The sequence below is a fragment of the Lemur catta genome, chromosome 22 (assembly GCF_020740605.2).
Source record: "Lemur catta isolate mLemCat1 chromosome 22, mLemCat1.pri, whole genome shotgun sequence".
In the NCBI taxonomy this organism is placed as follows: domain Eukaryota; kingdom Metazoa; phylum Chordata; class Mammalia; order Primates; family Lemuridae; genus Lemur; species Lemur catta.
The window spans coordinates 26,177,881-26,198,420 of NC_059149.1; the positions used below are offsets into that span (position 1 = coordinate 26,177,881).

Sequence of the window (20,540 nt, forward strand, 5' to 3'; positions counted from 1 at the left end):
CAGCACAGCACAGTTTAGTGCACGCTGGAGGACTCGGAGCCTCCAACAGAGTCATGGGGTATAACAGGAGGATTGCCAATTGCCCCAGGCCCCGAGAATGATTTTGATAAGGAGCCCAGCTTTGATGAGTTTGAAGCTAAGCTAGCTGATATTTGCTATCTTCTGTGGCCCTCGATTTAGGAAGACTTTTGACCTTTTCCATGTCATTTCCCAGCAGATTTCCAGGTGGTGAGCGAATGATGGGGAAGCCTTTTAATGTGTCTCTTACAAATGATTTGAATTTGAGGCTTAGTCTCTGGTACTGGAGCTGGTGGATTATCTCTGGCTGCAGATCCTAACCTTTTTGCACCCTGGCTCTTGTCTCATTTGTTTGGGCATCCTTTGATCTAGAAGCTTTCTCTTAATAATCCCCTCAATTTGGTTTTTTCACCTTAATGGGAATGAAACAGTCCTAAGTTCAAAGGAAAGGGTAAGTGTAAGAGTTTTTCCCTCTGGGAAAGATAGATCTTGACTAATTTCAACTTATGTAGTCAAGAAAGAGAGATTCTTAAGGGATAGGTGAAAGAAAGGCGCCACAGAGAATTGGAAGTGTATGTCCCACAGAAAGCAGTGCGTGAATGATCATAGCGTCATTTGTCACATTCAGAGGTGTATACAACACAAAAGGATAAACATTGTGTGATTCTACTTGCATGAGGTCCCTAGAGTAAATCCAGAGACAGAGAGGTGGAGTGGGGGTGGCTGGGGCTGGGGCAGGCGGGAGTGGGGTGCGAGTGCCCAGTGGGGACAGAGCGTAGCGTGGGAATATGGAAACGTTCTGGAGATGGGTGATGGCAATGGTTACCCAACAGTGTGAATGTCCTTAATGCCACAGAATTACACACTGAAAAATGATTAAGATGGTCAAATTTTACGTATATTTGCCACAATTAAAATCAGTTGTCAAAAAAAAAGCCTACCTAGAAGGCTATTATATTGTGATAGAAGTTGTGATTTCTCATCTGTGGGACTAGATTAGATGCTTTGAAACTTATTAGAGGGATTCTTTTGAAATGAAATCTTTTATGTTTCAGGAATTGAAGTTCCATGTGACAGGGGACTTTCTCAGGCAGCTTAAATCTCCTGAGGCCTGTCGGGTTCTGTGGCGCCTAAGTGCTGTCGGCTCTCCAATTTCAACCTGTGAAACTGGGGGCTGGTTTTATTTGTCAGGCCTTACCTATAAGTTTAGAGATACGTAAAAGTTTCTGTTGAAATATTGAATTCTCAATTTATTTCTTGCATCTAATGAAACCTTTTGTTTGTGTGGGTCTGTAGACCACTTCTCCCAATCCGGGTGTCTCCCAGCCCTGCCATGTTAGGAATTAGGACTGTACCAGGCAGGAGTTTTCTGCGGTTAAAGCAGCGGTCTCTGAATGTTTTCTTACCATGTGCTCAGTAAGGAAAAGTTAAGCATGCAATATACATAAGTTACACACATGCCCTACTGAACTAATATTATATCAGGCTCATCAAAAACAAAACTTTTAGAAATTAAATAAGATTAAAAATAGAAATTGACATCATCTGCCTACTTATTAGCAGGTTATTGTACACGGCCCGTTCCGGAAGCCCCTTCCCCTGTTGTTTCACTTGCTCTTTCTGGAAGGGCTGGAAAGATGCTGACTGCCAGAAGAAGGCAGAGGGACACTAGTTGCTTATTAAGAAAGCCGCCTGTGGCACTGCTTTTATCCTATTTGGTTTGTGATTGATTTTATTTTTTTTTTAAAAAGGAAAAAGTAAAAGCCTAAGGGCCAGAGCCTGGAAAACAGAGGCAGTAATTTTAAACATTTCTGGCGATCTTAGCGCTATGTACTCAGGTGTGTGCGTGTCCTTCTGTGTTCCGAGGGTGTGGAGAGAAGCCCGGGACCGCATTGTGGGCTTCCCTGGCCGGTACCACGCGTGGGACATCCCGCATCAGTCCTGGCTCTACAACTCCAACTACTCCTGTGAGCTGTCCATGGTGCTGACAGGCGCTGCCTTCTTCCACAAGGTAAGAAAAGGCTGATGAGAATGGCATTAAGGTGGGAGGATTGCTTGAGGCCACGAGTTCAAGACCAGCCTGGGCAACATAGTGAGACCCTGTCTCTAAAAAAATTGGAAAAATTAGCTAGGCACGGTGGTGTGCACCCGTACTCCCAGCTACTCTAGAGGCTGACCCAGGAGGATCACTGGAGCCCAGGAGTTTGAGGTTGCAGTGGGCTGTGATGATGCCACTGTATTCTAGCCTGGGTGACAGATTGAGACCTTTTCTCCAAAAAAAAAAATTTTTCAAACACGTTAGAAAAGTTTTTCTATGTTTTTAAAATGTGCAGGTATGCAAGCTTATCAGATAAACATACATCATTTTTGGCAACAAAACCACATACTGGTGGAAACACCTGTAAACATTTGTTCTCATAATGCTTTCTGCATAGTTTTCTTTAAAGGCAGTTCTTTCTTACTGTTAAAGTGTTACCTTTTCCTTGAAGACATGAATGTGTTTAATAAATATATTCTCATCAGTATACTAATGACAGTCACTGGCCACTTAAAGGGTCAGCAAATTTGAATCACCATCTTTTCATAAAAAAAAAAAGTATAATTCATCTTTTGAGCTCACCAATTCTTAAGTACTTTGCTACAAGATAACCGGCAAACTGCTGTGGGCTATAACATTTTATGATCGTTCATTATTTTACTATGTAGATTGTACAATTTAAGGTAATAAAATATGTAAAGCAGTTTAACTGGACACCTCACCTGTTCATTTGTTTGTCACTAGCGAATTACAGTGCATCGCAGTTAGCATGTGCCCTGTTTTGTAGTATTTGCTGCTTTCTGTGGCATTAGTAGTCTTACCTTGGCTGATTTCAAGTTGTCAACATGAGTCGCTGATCATAGGTCTGCGGTTGTGCACCTTTATCAGTGTTTTCACCGTAGACACAAACAACTTCAAGAGAACAGTAAAGTGTAATAGACAATAGTAAAACATAAATTAAGAAGTGATGAGTTTTAGGTATTTATTCTTTGGATTTTTAATATAATTTATTTAATTTATGTCATTACATCTTTAATAATGGCTGTGTTTAACAACAAGCTCACAGAATTGCTGAAGATGTAGCGCTCGGCATTCGCTCGCTGTGGGCACTGAGACAGCCTGGGCACTTTGGGTGAGGCGGGAAGGGCTGGGGGTTGGGCTGGAGGAGTGACGTGTTCGCTTGGCCTGAGTTCTGACATGATCCCCTGCAGTGCTGAGACTAGAACACAGGGAAGGAAACACGGCAGCAGGGGTGCGATTTAGGAGGTGATTTGAAGAACCAAGGGGAGACATGAAGCGGCCCGGAGCAGGAGTAGCCAGTGGCCACGGTGAGAAGCGACCAGATTTAGGAATCTGTAAGTGAGGCAGCGAGGGAGTGGACGTTCCATGAGTCTGTGATTTACTGAGCTCTGGAAAGATAACCAGGCTTTTTCCCTCACCCGTCCTTCTGTTGCCATTGTCAGAGACAGGATATTGTTCTGCTGAACCAGTGTCTGACCTAGTTTGACAAATCTTTATATTGATTTCAAAATCTCTGAGGTACCAAGGAAATTACATGAAGTTCTGTTTCTCAAAGCGGGTGATGATGGCAATTTGAAGGGGATCATTCTTCATGGCACAAGGTCTGCACTGCAGGATGTGTAGTGTCCCTGACTCCAGCTCTTTAAATTCCAGCGGTACTTGCCGATTAGTGCCACGCCCCGAACACGCCCACACGCTTCCACACGGGCCCCAGATCCATGCATATTTTCGCTGAAAGCCGCCAAACTGTGGCCTCTAAAAGCATGTGATTCTTTTTCTTCCCTGGACAGTATTACGCCTACCTGTATTCCTACGTGATGCCCCAGGCCATCCGAGATATGGTGGACGAGTACATCAACTGTGAGGACATCGCCATGAACTTCCTCGTCTCCCACATCACTCGGAAACCCCCCATCAAGGTGAGATGCCGCGACTCGGGGGACCGTGGACGCATGCGTATTTAACTCACTCGCTTTGCAGTCTTGCAGTTCGTGACTGTGCCACACTTTGGAGTCCTCATTTGTAAAATGGGGATAACGATGCCACCTACCTCATCGTAGGCTTGTTGGTGGGATTAAATGGGTTGTTAGCGCAGAGTCTCTTCACTCCCAAGGCCGGTGGGTAGAACTCACAGGGTTTAAACCTTAGGGAAGAAAGATCTTGCATCTCTGTTTTTATTAATCTCTGACTGGAGTTCAGCATTTTCTTCACTTATGAAACAGGCTACAATTCATAAGAGTATTAGCAGTAACTGACTTGTCACCAATGGAAATCACAGATACTTCCATATCACATTACATTTGTTGTAGTATCTCTTTACATATTTGTTACATTTGTTATCATATCTCTTAAATTTGTTACATTACCTGCAAAAAGTATTGTTTCTGTTTGTGACTGCTTTGAAATCATGGCAGTTATTACACTTCCCCTAGATCTTGTTGTTTAATGCATTAATAGAAGGGCTTGTGTATTATTATATTTCAGCATAATCCCATGTATTTTAGTTTCTGTTTCTAAAAACATTGTTCTGAGGAGTCCACGGCCTTCACCAGATTGCCAAACTGGGGTTGCGCGGGCCGGGGAGGCGGCTGTCCATCAGACAAAATATTCAGGAATTTGAGTTAATATATGTAAAGCTCTAAGAATAGTGCTTGGCACATAAGTAAGTGCTGTATAAATTATGTGCTCAAAAACAAAAGTACCCTCAGAATTCTAGAAATTTTTGTTCTATTTTTGTCCTTGATAGGAAGGGGCCCTGGGCTGGCCCCGCCTCCTGACTGGCTCTGCGCGGGAGTTGCCGTGGAAACGAGGTGTTGGGTCCACTCCGCCGCAAGGTCAGCATTAGCACCGTGACCCTCACTCCTCTCTCTCCCTGTTCCCAGGTGACTTCGCGGTGGACTTTCCGATGCCCGGGATGCCCTCAGGCCCTGTCACACGACGACTCCCACTTCCACGAGCGGCACAAGTGCATCAACTTCTTTGTCAAGGTGTACGGCTACATGCCCCTCCTGTACACCCAGTTCAGGGTGGACTCTGTGCTGTTCAAGACCCGCCTGCCCCACGACAAGACCAAGTGCTTCAAGTTCATCTAGGGCATTGCAGGTGTTGGGGAGAGGATGGGCAGAGTGAGGGAGATGGCTCTTAGGGCTCCTAGGCATTGAAGGACCTTGGGGACATCACTGGGTGGGTGGCCCAGACCCTCTGCCGGGAGAGGCAGCAGGAAGAGGGGGAAGGAGACAGCTGCCTTTATCTTGAAGTCGGCCACACTGGGCCTGGAACCCTGGTCCGAAGACCCTGGGGTTCCCTGCAGGGCACTGACTGATAGCTTACACTGAGCAGCATGGGGACTCCGTGGAGTCTCTCACGTAGTTCACAGCCCAGGACAGCTGGTTTGTGGTTTTTAAATTCAGTAACAACTATTATTATTATCTAAAAAGAGAAAGTTTCAGATTTGCCATTCGAGGCTTGCTTATATGTATGTGTGTATATATACATGTATGTGTGTGTATATGTGCACACACACTCACATACATATGCATATATCTATTTTTGGTGGGAAGAGTTGAAATGTTCGCCTAAGTGAGGGGATCCGTCAGGCTCCTGTGCTCCGTATGTGGGTGGAGGTGGGTCCCGGCCTCTTGCTACCTGGCTTATCCTTGAAGATCATCTCCCGTCCTCCCAGGGCATCCGTGCAGAAACGAGGGAGGGACTTGGCCGTCCTGTGGGCCCGTTCCCTTCCCCTTTCTGTCGCAGGTCCGTGTTCTAACGCGCGTTCCCCTCGCACAGGAATCCTTGGGGAGGGCCATGGCGCGCGGCTGCGCTTCCTCCCGCTGGGTGCAGTGGTTGCTGAGGACTCATCCAGGCTTGTCCTGGGACCTGCCCCTGTCCTCCCACTCTCTCCCTCACCCAGGGAGTAGGGGGCCCGGACCAGTGGCTCTCTTTGCCCTCTTGTTAAAAAAGATGCTGTGCTTTGGGGCGTCAGGCTTTTCTGAAGTGCTGTCTCTCGGAGAAAAGCACAGCAAACCGTGCAGGCTGCACGCCGGGTGTGGGCTGAAGCGGTTTGCGGGTCGGCCTGCTCTTGCCGGCGTAGAAAAGCGAGCGTCCTTCGAGGACCCCACCCGGCGGGCCGGGAGGTCTCACAGCAAGGCACCTGCCTTGGGATAGATACCTGGGTGAAATTCACCTTGCCTCCGCCTTTGTCTGGGCCTCCCTCCTGTGTTACCTGTGGTTTGGACCCCTGATGCCAGGTTGGCTCTAGGACCCCCTGAGGTTTAGTATGTGCTAGAACACTGGGAGGCTGTGATTTGCTGTGTAAGCTCAAATCCGGCCTTGGAATTTATCCATCCACACCCCACATTTACCACTTACCACTCCCAGTCCAAACTTCTGTTCCTTGGGCTGAAACTGAAATAAGCTAATTTTTTTGGTCATGGTGACAGGAGGGGAACCGAAGAGGGTGTTAGTGGCGTTTGTCAGGGATTTAGCCCATGACTTCTATTTTTCTGAACTCCACTTTCTCAAAGTGGAGTTGACTACAGAAGGTTTCTAGCAACCGAACAAAAGCTCAGGTCTGTCCCGGTCATGCACATGCCTTAAGCCAGTTTTGTCTTCCCTAGACCTTGACATCCTGTGCTTCTATTTCTTGGGGTACATTCTCCTCTGACCTGCCCGTCCCTAATGGGTTCTCTTCAAGTATTACTTTGACGCCAGGCTCTTCTCTGTAGATCCCCCCAGCGGGAGGGCTGGCTTGGCTCGCGGGAACTCTCCTCGCTGGCGAACGGGCCCAGGGCTGCTCCAGGACTGTGTCTGGAGGTCCCACTGCGTCATCTCGCAGCTCTTCCCACACTGGGGCTGCCCCTGGGAAACGAGGCTGTGCTCAGCAGCCCAGCGAGGGGTCCAGCCTGCCCGGCATCCGCACTTCCTAATTGCTCTTTCCTTTCCTTCTGACTCCATTCTTTTTAGCAGGAGCCTCTTCCCTTGGGGGAGCCAAAGAGCGTGGTGTTTTGCGCTATATATGTGGCTGCTATTTTATCTTGTTTCTTTTAATGTGAGGAACTCACAAACTGACTTTGAGTGGGACCGGAGAGCAAAGGGCAGTCTGTGGCAGGACCCCCTTTCGTGGCACCAGAGTGCGGGGTCCCTGACTGTTGCCGGTAGCTCCATGCGTAGCTGAGCGGGCAGAAATTACGGATGACAACAGAATGCGCCAGAGGGAGGGCTACGGTGTCAGAGCTGCAGATGAGGACAGCACTCGTCGGCCCCGAAAGGAACACTAACCTGACTGCAGACAGGCCCCCGCAGACACTGGGCGTGTCCCCCCGGGCACGCGGGTGGACGTGGCGTGTTGCGGTCAGGCCCTGAGGCGCGGCGCTGCGGGGTGGGCGAGGGAGGGGCCCAGTGCCCGCCCTTGGTGTCGCTCACCGTGGCAGAGCGCCCACCCGACTCACCCGGAACGGGACAGCGGCCCTGCAGACCCTGGGCTCCCCGTGGCTGTCCATAGGTAGCACCTGGTTCCCTAGTGGTGGCTCCCGGGGCCCGCTGTGGCCTTGTTTTCCAGTTTGCCGTTCGCCGCGAGGGTCGCCCGCCCACGCGGTGGCTCGCAGGGCGCAGCTCGGGCCGGGCCGAGCCTCTGCTCGCCGGGCGGTGGTTGTGGGTCAGGCCTGGACGGCACCACGGGCCAGGGCTCCCTGGTCACAGGGTCCCATCCGCGACGACAGCAGCTGCCTGGGTGTGCACAGGGAGCCCCCGCTGGGAACGGGGGCGCTCTGATGCCCACGCCGTGCCCATCCACCCCCTTTTCCAGTCATCAGCACAATGGTCTTACGTTGGATTTTTGTAAAAAAAATAAAATAAATGGAAACTTTAACTCAAGCAGCTTGGAGGTCTTTTGTGATTTCCCTCAGCAGGGACGAGAGTGGCCCGAGGGAGAAGGTGCCCGCTGGCCCTTCCCAGAGGACTCGGGTGGTGCCAGCAGGCCCGGAGCGGCCTGTGGACCTGACCCAGGTGGGCTGAGCCGCGCCCGCACCGTTTCTGGGACGAGTCATTTTCCCTGGACAGAGAGGAACTTGGGGGCCATTTAGCTGATTGAAGTGGGGTGTGGGATGGCATGTGGCACATTCACGTCACCTTAAGTTTTCGGTGGGGATTTAAAGTGTGTGTGTATGTCATGGCCATGGGGAGCCGTGTGTGCCCGTGGCCCCAGTGCGGAGGTGAGGGCCTGCTGCGTGGCCCGATCTGGTCTTTGGTTGTGTCCCTACCTGCTGGGAGTCACCAAGAGCCCCGCCCTGGTGTCCACAGTTCTAGAACTTCTTGGCTGTGGGGTCAGAGGCCCCCTCAGGAGAGAGCACTGAGTCGGCGGCTTGGGGGAGATGGCTGGAGAAGGGGGGAGGATGGAAGCGAGAGAGAAGCTGAGTTGGGTTCTCCTTTCCTGGGCTCTGCAGGTGGCAGCTTGGGTAGCACTGACGGTCCTAGGAGTGGGTGGGACCTAGAGGTCCGGGTCCCTCCTAAAGGGGTTAACGATTGATCAGGCAGGTTTGCAGAAGGTGCGGGGTGGAGATGATGTCACACAGGGTGCAGATTCCTCCTCGGGCCTGGAGTTGTGGCTGCCAAGCTCCTGTCCTTCCAACCACCCATCTCCTTGCCTGCCCCGGGGGGGCCAGAGAGACCCACGACAGTTGTGTGAGGCTGCGGTAGACACGTCTCCTACGCACGGGATGACACGTCTGCTCGTCTGTTCCCGGTCAGTTCTGGCGTGGACTTAACAAGGCGAGCCAAAGTGGCAAAAGCTAGCTGTTGATGTGATTGTCACTCAAGTTGAAGGCTCCACAAGGTTTATAAAAATACAGTTAAGAAGGAGAACGCTGTGGTGAAGGGAGTGGGCTCTGGAGGAAACTGTGGGTTCAAATCCTGGTCTGCCCCGCACAGGTGGAGAGCAGGTTGCCTGTTGTAAGCTTTACTGTCATCTGTGGAAGGGTAAAAGTTGTGCCTGTCTCTTAGACATGCGTTAAAAGTCAAATATCGTAATAAATGTGAAGAGTCAACTATCTGACACGCAATAAAGATGAACTGGTTATTGGGTAAAAATGGCGTCAGCTCCGTGGCTCTTTCTGCATCCATCTGTTTTGAGTCCCAGCGCCTTGCTCAGCCCTCCCGTCTCATAAGTTGCTCCTTGTCCAGTCTCCTGCCACCTCACTGCGTGCTGACGGTTACTGCTCTGCCTCGCACACCAGCTTGGAAGCCTCTGGGGACCACAGCACAGGATGGTGTTCAGTAGTTTCCCGATGAATGAAAGCTGTGACAGACCAGAGTGTCACTCAGAAGTCCAGCTGAGCAGTGGTCGGCCCTGCGCTGCCGACGTGGTGTTGCTGGACAGCTAGGACGCCTGACACACGGGCTCGGAAGTCTCAGAGCTGCCGTCTGTATTATTTAAATCTTTGACCAAAACAAAATGAAAAACTTCTTTGACAAAGGGGATGAGGAGTGTGCCAGGAATTAAGGACAACACAGAATGGATTCCGGAAGAGATCAGCAACGTAGGGTGGGAAGCCCTGCCCTGGGGCCAGGTTTGGTTTGCTATTAAATGTCACCTGGTTTTTGATTTGTAAACTGTTTTACCTTTCTTCGTTTGTTTTTATGTTTATAAATAGAGTACAAATCCTAGTCACGTTGTAGGGCTGTCACGTTAGCATTTAAACTATTAATATTTAAATTCTATTTATTTGAACTATTGGTCTTCAGTGTTTTATTATGAAAAATTTCAAACATACAAAAGCATTTCTATGGCGTAAACTCCCTGGCTACCATTGTACTGCCCTTGCCCAGCAGCTCTGCGGCTGCCCCTCCCTGTCCATTTACCCATCTCCCTGCTCATCCTTTTGTCCGTCCCAGTGTGGGTGCATTTCTAAGTAAATTAATGACATCAGTATATGAACTTCTAAATATACCAACCAGCACACACATGGTTAACTATAGGTCAGCATTCATTTCTATGTTTTTATTTTTACTTTTTGGTTTTTTAATGTAAACTTTGTTTTAAATGTACACACTGAAATGCACAAGTCTCAAGTGTTCATTCTCTTGAGTTGTGACAAAGGCGTACACCTGTGTAACCCAAACCCCTCCCAAGATGCAGAACACATCACTGTCAACCCAGAAGTTTCTCTCATGTTGTTCCTGTTCCGTCCCTACCTCTTCCACCCCTGGAGATAACCAATGCTGTGATTTTGTACCTTGGATTAGTTTTGTATATTTTAGAATTCACATAAATGATGCCATGCAATTTTTACTCTTGTGTAAGGCTTCTAGAAACTCAGCATAATGTTTTTGAGATTCATCCCATTGTTGCTGCATGCACTAGTGATTTGTTACTTTTTTTTTTTTACTGCTGAGTAATATTCCTTTGTACAGCTAGAATGAAATTTGTCCATTCTGTTTGATAGGATGTTGGGCTGTTTCCAGTTTTTGGCTATTATGAATAAAGCTGCCAAGAACATTCACGTGCAACTCTTTGTGGATTTGTTTTTATTTCTCTTGGGTAAATACTTATGAGTGAGATTGTTGGGTGACATGGTAGGTTATACATATTTAGTTTTATAAGAAACTGCCAGACCTTTCCCCAAACTGACCATGCCATTGTGTGCTTCCGCCAGTAATTGTAAGAGTTCCAGTTCCACATCCTCACCAATCTGTGGTGGTGTCAGTCTTTTTAATTTTAGCCATTCTGGTGAGTAATAGTATCTGGTAGTTTCAGTTTGCATTTCCCTGATGACTGATGATGTTAAGCATTTTTTCATGTGCTGACACCATTTATATATATATTTCCATTGTGAAGTATCCATATAAATCTTTTGGCCATTAAAAAAAATAGGGTTGTCTCTTTTTGTATTGCTCTCTTTCTTACATTTTTAGTAGACTTTTTTGGGGGAGCAATTTTAGATTTACAATAAAACTGAGTGGAAAGTACAAAGGGCTCCACTCATTCCACCACACCCCACCTGCCCTTTTAGTAACATGTTGCTTTATTGGGATAGATCTGTTATAATTATGAGCCAGTGTCGACACATTGTTAACTAAAGTCCATAGCTTACTTACATTAGAGTTCATTCTTTGTGTTGTACATTCTCTGGGTTTTGACAAAGGTATAGTGACATATGTCCATGATTACAGTATCATACAGAATACTTCCACTCCCCTAAAAACTTCCTGTACTTCACCTGTTGGTCCCTCTCTCCCTCTCGCAATCCCTGGCAACCACTGACCTCTTAACTGTCTCTACAGTTTTCTCTTCTCCAGAATGTCACAGCTTTATAATCACACAGCATGCAGCCTTTTCAGATTGGTTTCTTTCACTTAGTAATATGGATGTAAGTTTCCTTCATATCTTTCTGTGGTTTGAGAGCTCATTTCTTGTCATCATTGAACAATAACCTCTTGTATGGATGTATTTTTTTGTCTTTTTCAGTGAGTTACAAGAATTCTTTACCCAGGACACTGGTCAATTGTCAGATATGTTTTGTAAGTATTTTTCCCAATTTGTGGCTTGCCTATCCATTTTCTTTGTGATGCTTTCTGATGAGAAGTGTTTCCTTTTAATGAGATATAATTTATAAATTTCTTTTGTTATTGCTTTCCATGAGCCAAGAAACCTGTGTCTACCCCACGTCTTGAAGACATTCTCTCCTGTTTTCCGCTAAAAGCTTTATGGTGTTAGCTTTCACACTTGGGTAAGGTTCATCTCAGAGTAGCATTTGCGTATGGTGTGTGGTGGTCCTCACGTTTCTAAAGCTTTCTATGTGGACATTCCAGCACCAGTTGTTACAAAGACGTCCTTTCTGCATTGGATGGTTTTGGGGCCCTTGTTGAAAATGTAATCACTGCGTAAGGTGGGCCTATTTCTGAGCTCTCTTCCCTGTTATGCTGATCTGTCGTCCTCTGGCCAGTTCCAAACCGTCTTGATTAATGTAGCTTTCTAATTGGTCTTGAAATAAAGTAGTGTAAGTCCTCCAACAATCTTGTTCATCTTTAAGATTGCTTTGGATATTATAGTTATATAAGATATATAGTTTATGCTTAAACTATATATAGTTTACATTTCTATAAAGTTTAGAATTAGTTTGTCAATTTAAGAAAACCTGCTGGGATTAAAATTTTTTAAAAAGTTTGATAAACATAAAATTTACAATTTTAGCCATTTTTAATTGTACCACTCAGTTTCATTAAGTACACTGGTAATGTTGTGTAGCCATTGCCACTGGCTAGTTCCGGAACTTTTCATCATCTCAAAAAGAAATTCTGTAGCCATTAAACAGTAACTTCCCATTCATTCCCCTCCTTCCAGCCTCTAATAACCTCTACTCTGTCTCTATGGATTCATCTATTCTGGGAATTTCAGTGTAAATTGAATCATACAATATGTGGTCTTGTGTGTCTGGCTTATTTCACTTAGCATGTTTTCTAGGTTCATCCGTGTTACGGCAGGTATCAGATTTTCATTATTCCTTTTTATGGATGGATAGTATTTCATTGTTTGTATACAGCACACAAGTTTTATTTATCCATTAATATGTTGATGGATACTTGGGTTGCTTCCACTTTTTGGTCACTGTGAATAATGCTGGTATGAGCTTAGGTGTCTAAATGTCTCTTGGAGCCCCTGCTTTCAATTCTTTTGGGTATCTGCCAATGAATGGAATTGCTGAATGGAACTTTCGTAGGAATTGCCAAACCATTTTCCACAGCAGCTGCACCATTTTACATTCCAACAGTTCCAGTTTCTCCACATCCTTGCCAACACTTACTGATTTTTTTTTAATTAAAAAATTCAATTATAGCCATCCTAGTAGGTATGCAGTGGTACCTCACTGTGGGTTTGATTTACACTTCCCTAATGACAAATGATGTTGACTATCCATGTGCTTATTGGCCATTTGCATATCTTCTTTGGAGAAATTTCTGTTCAAGTGCTTTGCCTATTTTAAAAATTAGGTTGGATTTTGTTGGGGCTATCTGCTGGGATTTTGATGGTATTGTATCAAATCTGTACATCAACAGATACAATTGAAATGTTAAAAATACTGAGTTGTCTTATCCATGAACATGGTGAGTCTCTCCATTTATTCAGATCTTCTGTAATTTCTATCAAGGTTTTGAGACTTTTCATGTAGAAATCTTACACATCTCTTCCAAAGTTTATTCCTAAGTATGTTTTTTCATAGTCATGAATGAAATTGCTGTTCTTAAATTATTTTCCAATTATTTTAGTATATAAAATACAATTGATTTTTGTGTATTAACCTTATATTCTGGAGTGTTGCCAACTAATCAGTTCCACTGGTAGTGTGTAGATTTCTTAGGATTTTCTATGTAGAAAATCTTGCCATTGGGAAGCAGCGTTTTACTTTTTTCTTTCCTATCTTTGTGCTTTGTCTGTCTGTCTTCCCTTTTCTTCTCCCCCTCCCCCCCCATTGCAATGCCTAGGACTCCTGGGACAATATTGAGCAGAAGTAGTGTGGATAAGCACCCTTGCTTTGTTCCTCATCTTTGGGGAAAAGTTAATATTTCACCTAGTTATGAGTTTTTCATAGATTAGCTTTATCATATTGAGGAAGTTCCCTTCTATTCCTCGTTTGCCTAAGTGCTTTTTAAGAATATTATCAGATGCTTTTTTTCCTGCATCTGTTGAAATGACCACATGGGTTTTCTCCTTCAATCTGTAATTGAACTACACTGATTGGTTTTCAAATATTTGATTGTCCTTGCATTCCAGGGATAAATCCTATTTGGTCATGACGTATCCTTTTTATGTATTGCTGGATTCAGGTTGCTGATATTCTAAGTACTTTGCATCTATGTTCATGAAGGATATTAACCTCTAATTTTCTTTTGTAACGACTTTATAAGGCTTTAGTATTACAGTTACACTGGCCCCTTAAGAGGAGTTGGAAGTAGTCCCTCTTCCTCTATTTTTTTTTTTTTTAATAGAAGCTGTGTAAGATTGGTGTTATTTCTTCTTTAAAAGTTTAATAGAATTTTCCAGGGAAAAACCATCTGGGCCCGGAGTTTTCCTTGTGAGAAGATAATACATTTAATTTCTTAAGTGAATATCAAGTTCTCTTTCTTACTGAATGAGCCTTGTCCATTTGTGTCTTCAAAGGAAATTATCCATTTTATGTGTTGTTATAAAGTTGTTTGTACTAGTCTCTTTTTATCCCTTTAATATCTGTAGGCTCTGTAATAACCCCTCTCTCATTCCTGATTTATTATCCTCCTAGTGTCTGAGGGGGCTGCAGTGATAACTGTTTTCACTCTTACTGTGGGTAATCTGTGTCCCCCTTTTCTGTGGTCAGTGTAGTGAGATATGTATCAATTCTGTTGATTTTTTTTTCAAAGAATTGGCTTTTGGCTTTGTTAGTTTTCTCTACTGTGTTCTGTTTTGTTGATTTCTGTTCCTTTTATTATCTCTTTCCTCTACTTTCTTTGGGTTTACTTGACTGTTTTTATAGTTTCTTAAAGGTGAAAATTTAGGTCAATTTTAGGCCTTTTTTTCTACAAGCATTGAAAGCTCGTAAATTTTAAGCACTACTTTAGCAGTACCCTACAAATTTTGAGCTGTATTTTTCACTGTTCAAAATATTTTCCAATCCACTTTTGTGATATCTTCTTTGATCCATTAGTTATTTTATAAGTATGTTTGATTTTTAAATACTTGCAGTTTTCCAAAATATTTTGAGTTCTAATTTGATTTCATTGTGGTGGGAGAACATTTTGTGTATGATTCCAATCCTTTTAAATGTAGTGAGACTTGCTTTATTATGCAGCATATAGTTTTCATAGTAAATATGCCATGTACACTTGAACAATGTGTATTCTGCAGTACTAAATGTGTATTTAGTACTTTTAAGAGTATCAGGTTAAGGTTGTTGATAGTTTTGTTCAGATCATTTATGAAGTTACTGACTTGTCTAGATTTAATAATTACTGAGAAAAGGGTGATAAAATCTCCAATTATTTCAATGGAATCTCCCCCCTCCACCCGTGCACCTGCTTTAATAGTTTCGGCTTTTGCTTCCTTTAGTTTGAAGCTGTTATTAGATACATACAGAGTTATGACTATGTCTTCTTGATGAATTGGCGCTTTTACCATCTAAAACGTTATTCTTTATCTCTGGTACCATTCCCATCAGATTGCTTGGCTCATTTTAATACATCATCATCCAGTTTGGAGGTTTCTTCACTTGTGTTTCTGTTGATACTTCATTATAGTTTGGAAAAGCCAACTTCTGCCTTTATAGAATAACCATGAGGGCCAAAAGCTCCAAGCTCTCCAGGGGTCAGAAGAGGAGTAGGTGTTACTCTTATCTGAAAAGAAATGGACTAAGAGGCAGGTCTCCTTTTCCTGGCCAGCTGCTGACTGCTCATACTCACGCATGATGTCATGGTACAGCAGAGGCCACATACTGGCTGTGTGTTTTGGGGAAAGTTCCTGAACCACTTCAATTCTTCCGTCCAACACCTTGACTGCAGCCGAGTGGAGGGAGGACCCTGAGCTGGGATCATCCAGCTAAGCCAACCAGATTCTTGACCCACAGAAATGGTGATGTTTATGTTTATTGTCTTAAGCACTATGTTTTGGGGTAATTTGCTATGTAACAACAGATACCTAATATACCACTTTGTAGAAAGACTTTAACAATTTTTAAGGTTTTTTTTTTTAATCACCATTTAATCATTAGGATTCCACTGGGCTTAAGGAAATTTTTTCTAGACGTGAGATTCTTCACCAAGTTAGTGTGAGTGTCAGTGGGCTGCCTTTCTAACAGGGCCGTTGTCAGTGGGCTCATCACTCACAGGCAGCTTCTACCATTTCTTTTGTGTCTTCTACTAACCAGCCTGGCTTGGTTCTCAGATATCTGCGCTTTAGGCAGAGTTATTCAGAACTGCTCTCTCCGCATGCTTGGCAAGGCCAGCTCTAGATTTCTGTGCTCTACAGGATGATTCTTTGCTTCTTCCTGCCTCTAGCTTCTGCCACTAAGTGGGTGATGATGACTCGATTAAAACCTCCGTAATTTGTAAATTGTTCCCTGCCTGGCAGGCGGTCACTGACTCACTTGTACTCACAGACCGCGGTCTCTTTAGTAACCCGTCCCTCCCGGCATCACTGCCTGAGGCTCTCTGACCAACAGGAGTCAGACTTGGACAAATCCCAGCGTTCCTGGACATAGCATTGCTAGGACATTTAAATTAAATAACCATTTAGTTTCTTCTAAGTTCTGTCTTACCCTGCTTTTGCATTTTTCAAGATATTTTGAAAATTTAACTTGATTCTCTTGAAAGTTTTGTTGGGAAGTGTGCCTCCATGTGATGATGCACATTTACAGTTCTCTTCCTAAAAACACGACGACATGTTCGTAGCCATGACACGTTAGTTTCCTGCAGTGTCAGTCTTGGCCCCTAGTTTACTCTCTAACATGTCCTAGGACCCTTGATTGGAGTGACTCATAAAGTGGCTTTTTCCTCCTCTAACACTACGTTCCCGCTGATACCATTCCGAGAGAACTGATAATCAGTGCTCCATAAAACCTGAGCAATTAGTTCTATAGTTCTTGTCACATGTTTCTTGGTCGCTCAATCCCTGCATGATGCTGAGCCGTCGGCTGAGTTCGAGAACTGACTTCGGGCTAAGAACAGCAGGCAGAGCTGGGTCCACCACGTCTAAGACTTGTTCTCACCTCACTGACCACATTCTAATACTTGCCAAGTTGGCCTGTGTGTCACAACTCATGCCGTCTAAGATTAGATGTCATGTGGTAACTATTTCAAATGCAGTAATCTTTTGTGAGAGGTTTTCTCTAAGACCTTCCTACTCCCAGGGGGCCCGTGGCTACTGCGTGTGACGCTGGGTTTAATGCGGAGACCGAGGCGCTGGGGGGAGGCAGCCACCAACTAGCACAGCCTGAGCTGCCTGCTGGGCCCTCTGTGAAGGTCGGGGCTGGTGCCATTGACCTGCGTCACTGTTTGTTTGTATGCAGGCCGAGCTTAAAGGTAAGCACCTTGTCATATAATTTAAGAAGAAACATGTCTGTATTTATTGTAAACAGGGGTGGGTTATCTTATTTAATGTACACATATTTGATATGGTGTTTTCTAAGTTCATGTTGTTCTGTATATTCTGTTTTTTCAGCTACTAAATCAGTACATTGATCATAGGTTCAACATGGATACTTCTATAAAAAATAAGTTTTTAATAGCAAAATGGGCTCACAGTGTAAAAGACAGATGGATGAGTCCATCTTACTAATTTTGGAGGCTCCTCTCTTGTTAGGTACAGCCCTGCGGGCGAGTGAATGAAGTCCAAGACCAGTTCCCCAGCCCAAGGCCTGTGCACCGTGGAAACAGACACCCCACATCAGAGGACAAGGGCGTCATCTTTTCACTTCCCCGCCCGGCACTGGCCTCTCGGAAAGCTGCTTCTGCCACACTCACGCTGCCCTGCGGCTCCTCCAGAGAGCCGGAGTCGAGAAGACAGTGATGAGCCCAAAGTTAAAAGGGAAAGTTCTTGCCTGAAACGGTGCGAGGAATCCAGACCACGATCCTGGCCTTCGCTCCAGGTTAGTTCCCTGCAGAGACACGTCTTCATTCCTTAAGCCCGAGGACACGGCCAGCAGCCTCTTGTCCCTTCCTCGGAGGGCTTGGGCCGCGCAGTGAGGGACTGTAGGATTTTAGGCAGGTGGGATGGCTCGGAGGTCCCGCTCAGAACTTCTGTAAGAACTTGAGCACAAGGTCCCGCAGTCGCACCCTGAGCATCTCGTCATTGTCACAGATGATGTGGGTGGAATCTTCCTCGATCTGGATGAGCGTCTCGGCCTCCTGGAGCAGGACAATGTGGCCCTTGGCGGTGTCCTCCACCTTAATGTCGCTGAAGCCGTGCTGCTCCGACAGAAAAAGGAGGGAGGAGGACGATGAGTAGGCTCGGAAAAGCAACTGCTAATAATGACACTTCTAGAAGTAAGTGAATAGTCTAGAAACTGGCAGTTTTGATAGTCCTCAATACGATTCTCAGACTAGCAATATGGCCTAATACAGCAATAGAATTCAACCACACCTTCCTATACTTTAAAAGAAGCCCCAAACGTGCAAAATCTCATGCAAAACACCAGAAGCTCCACAACCTGCTTCAGCTTTTGTGAGTCATTGGAGGAACACGTCTAAGCACCTGTGTCAGGAGTCTGGGACGTAAGGCTATTCTCAGAGTCACACCCGTGCTCCCTGGTGACAAAGCTCCCTCCTAAGTCTCAGCTGTCTGAGCTCCTAGGAAAACGCCACTGAGGCAAGACACCGCTGACCTGGGGACCCCGCAAATCCTCTCAAGGGGAAAGAGCAGCAGAGCAGGTATTTCTCTAGCCATCACTCATGCTGGTGACAGCATTTCCTTACAAATCAAAGTTGAAAAAGAAAAAGCAGAAAGAAGACATCTGCCTGCAAGGGACACAAAACAGGTAAAGGCATTGGAGCAGGGAGACCGTCCCCACTCTGTGACAGAAAGCTCCTCCTGCAGTGGGGAGAGGCGGCGGCCGTGGCAGAGTGAACATTCAGTCAGGACCTAGGGTGAGCCAGGCCAAAGGCCTTTTTCTAAAAAACATGCCCAGCTTGAGGCCCAGCAACAGGGCCCAGAGCCCTGCAAGGCCACGGGGAAGGTGGGGCCACCGTGCCGACCGACAGCACACGTGGGGGTGCCCAGGAGAGCGGGACGACTTGGCCGAAGCCTCCCCTCCCGGAACACTGAAGGGAGAGAAACAAATGCTGATAAAGAGCAAGTCTTTCAGATCTGAAAGGAGTCAGCACTTGAGGTATTTAGTTTGGACTAAAGGTGGTTATTAATAGAAAATTTCCTTTTCTATCATCACTCATTAGAGTCAGTTGCAGCTCTTCTTGCAAGCAGCAGCATTAGCTTTAGCCTGTCCCTTCTTTCCAGCGAGGATTCTGTAATGCAAGACTAAAATGGTGATCTCTGAAAACAAAATTATAACCGCCTTGGAGGTTAGCTTTTTTTCTTTCTATCATAGTAGAGAAACCTCTTGGTTTTTTGGGGGGTGGTGCGTGTGGCCGAGACAGAAGGAAGGACCAGTGTCTTCCTACCCCGCGTGCAAATTGCTGGGCCCGTTTCCCAAATTCCCATCTAGCAACGCGGATGCCGCCTGCCCACAGATCCTGACACTCAACCCCAGACTTGGATCTCCTTGGACAGTAAGGGGTCCTTGTGTGGAAAAGTGAGGCTCTGGCAGAATGAACCATTCTTTGTCCTGGCCTTCCCTACTCTGCCCCTCTCATGTCACCTGTGTGTTTGAGAAAAGGCTGGAAACAGGGTTTTGGGAGGCATTCATCTAGCGACCCAGCCCTGGGCAGGCGTGCCCCTCACTGAGCACCTTGTGACCCTAGATGAGTATGACAATAGTGTGGACGGTGGGACTAAGTGACAAGCAGCAACATACAAGGAGCCACAGGAAGCACAGCTTCCATGCAGTGTAGACGGTGCACGCGTAACTGGCTCACCTTCTCCAAGGTCTGCACAAACTGCTCCACAGGGATGGAGCCGCTCAGCAGAGGCTTCAGAACTTTGCAGTCCGGAACGTCATCGCTCACCGCGCTTTCTCTTCTTACCACTCGTGGGCTGGGCGGGCCTGGGCGGGGGCTGGAGCAGAAGGAAAGCGTGGCCCTGAGTGAGCTTCCTCCGAGAACCCGAGCCCACCCTGTCCTGTGGGCAGCTCTCCTCTGGCACTCAGACCGTGGCCCCAGCCCAGTGTCACCCGTGGAGTGACAAACCAGCTGGGGGCTCCCTATGGAGTTCACGACACACACAAATGCTCAGCTTTCCACGTGGAAGAGCGTCTTATTTGGCTAAGACCTCTGCCTTTTATCAAGATCCACTTTCAGATTTTCAGTTAGATTCAATTCGGCATTTGCTGGGTAAATTCTCCACGGTAAACCATGCTGGCGCTGCGGGGTCAGACTAATGTGGTAAAATCCTGAAGTCTGCCCCCTCCTGGCTACAGCACCTCTGTGGAGAAACTGACTCTGAAATGGTGATAAGAGAACGCTGTGGAGGATTAAATGAGACGACGCACGTCCAGGACTCAGCGCAGCGCCTCACATACTTTAAACAGCGGTCAGCCACGCTGTACACAGGCACGAAGGTGACACAGTCCAAATCTGAAAGGGATTGTTTTCATAGCGACACTGAACGGCAGCAGAGCACCCTGGGAGTGAGGTGTGCAGTGCCCTGCAGGCCACATGCCACCCCCACGTGCGCTCCAGTGTGTGCTGGCTCTCGGCCTTCACGGCTGCCCCTAGCACCCCGCCCGCACTGCAGCACTCAGGGTGGGTGCTCCACAGATGCCCGTCTGAGGAATGTGCCTGCAGAAGCTTCCGTGACGCTGATATTTTCAGAGCTGGGTAGCACTTAGGATGC

The 20,540-nt window shown here is 46.1% G+C and overlaps 2 protein-coding genes across 6 annotated transcripts in view; one reads left to right on the top strand and one right to left on the bottom strand.

Moving 5' to 3' along the window:
• EXTL3 (exostosin like glycosyltransferase 3) overlaps positions 1-7,948 on the top strand; it is a 75,155-nt gene extending 67,207 nt beyond the window's left edge. For all 5 annotated transcript variants that reach the window (XM_045535575.1, XM_045535570.1, XM_045535571.1 and 2 more), the window contains 3 exons: positions 1,885-2,029; positions 3,868-3,996; positions 4,960-7,948. In XM_045535575.1, coding sequence (XP_045391531.1) covers positions 1,885-2,029; positions 3,868-3,996; positions 4,960-5,169 — 484 coding nt within the window. In that variant the 3' untranslated portion in view covers positions 5,170-7,948. The remainder of the gene's footprint in view (positions 1-1,884; positions 2,030-3,867; positions 3,997-4,959) is intronic.
• Positions 7,949-16,504: 8,556 nt separating this feature from the next.
• Positions 16,505-20,540, bottom strand: part of INTS9 (integrator complex subunit 9) — a 74,606-nt gene continuing 70,570 nt past the window's right edge. Inside the window, 3 exon segments of the mRNA XM_045535576.1 lie at positions 16,505-18,001; positions 19,625-19,714; positions 19,716-19,763. Of these exon segments, the coding sequence (XP_045391532.1) occupies positions 17,825-18,001; positions 19,625-19,714; positions 19,716-19,763 (315 nt within the window). The 3' untranslated portion in view covers positions 16,505-17,824.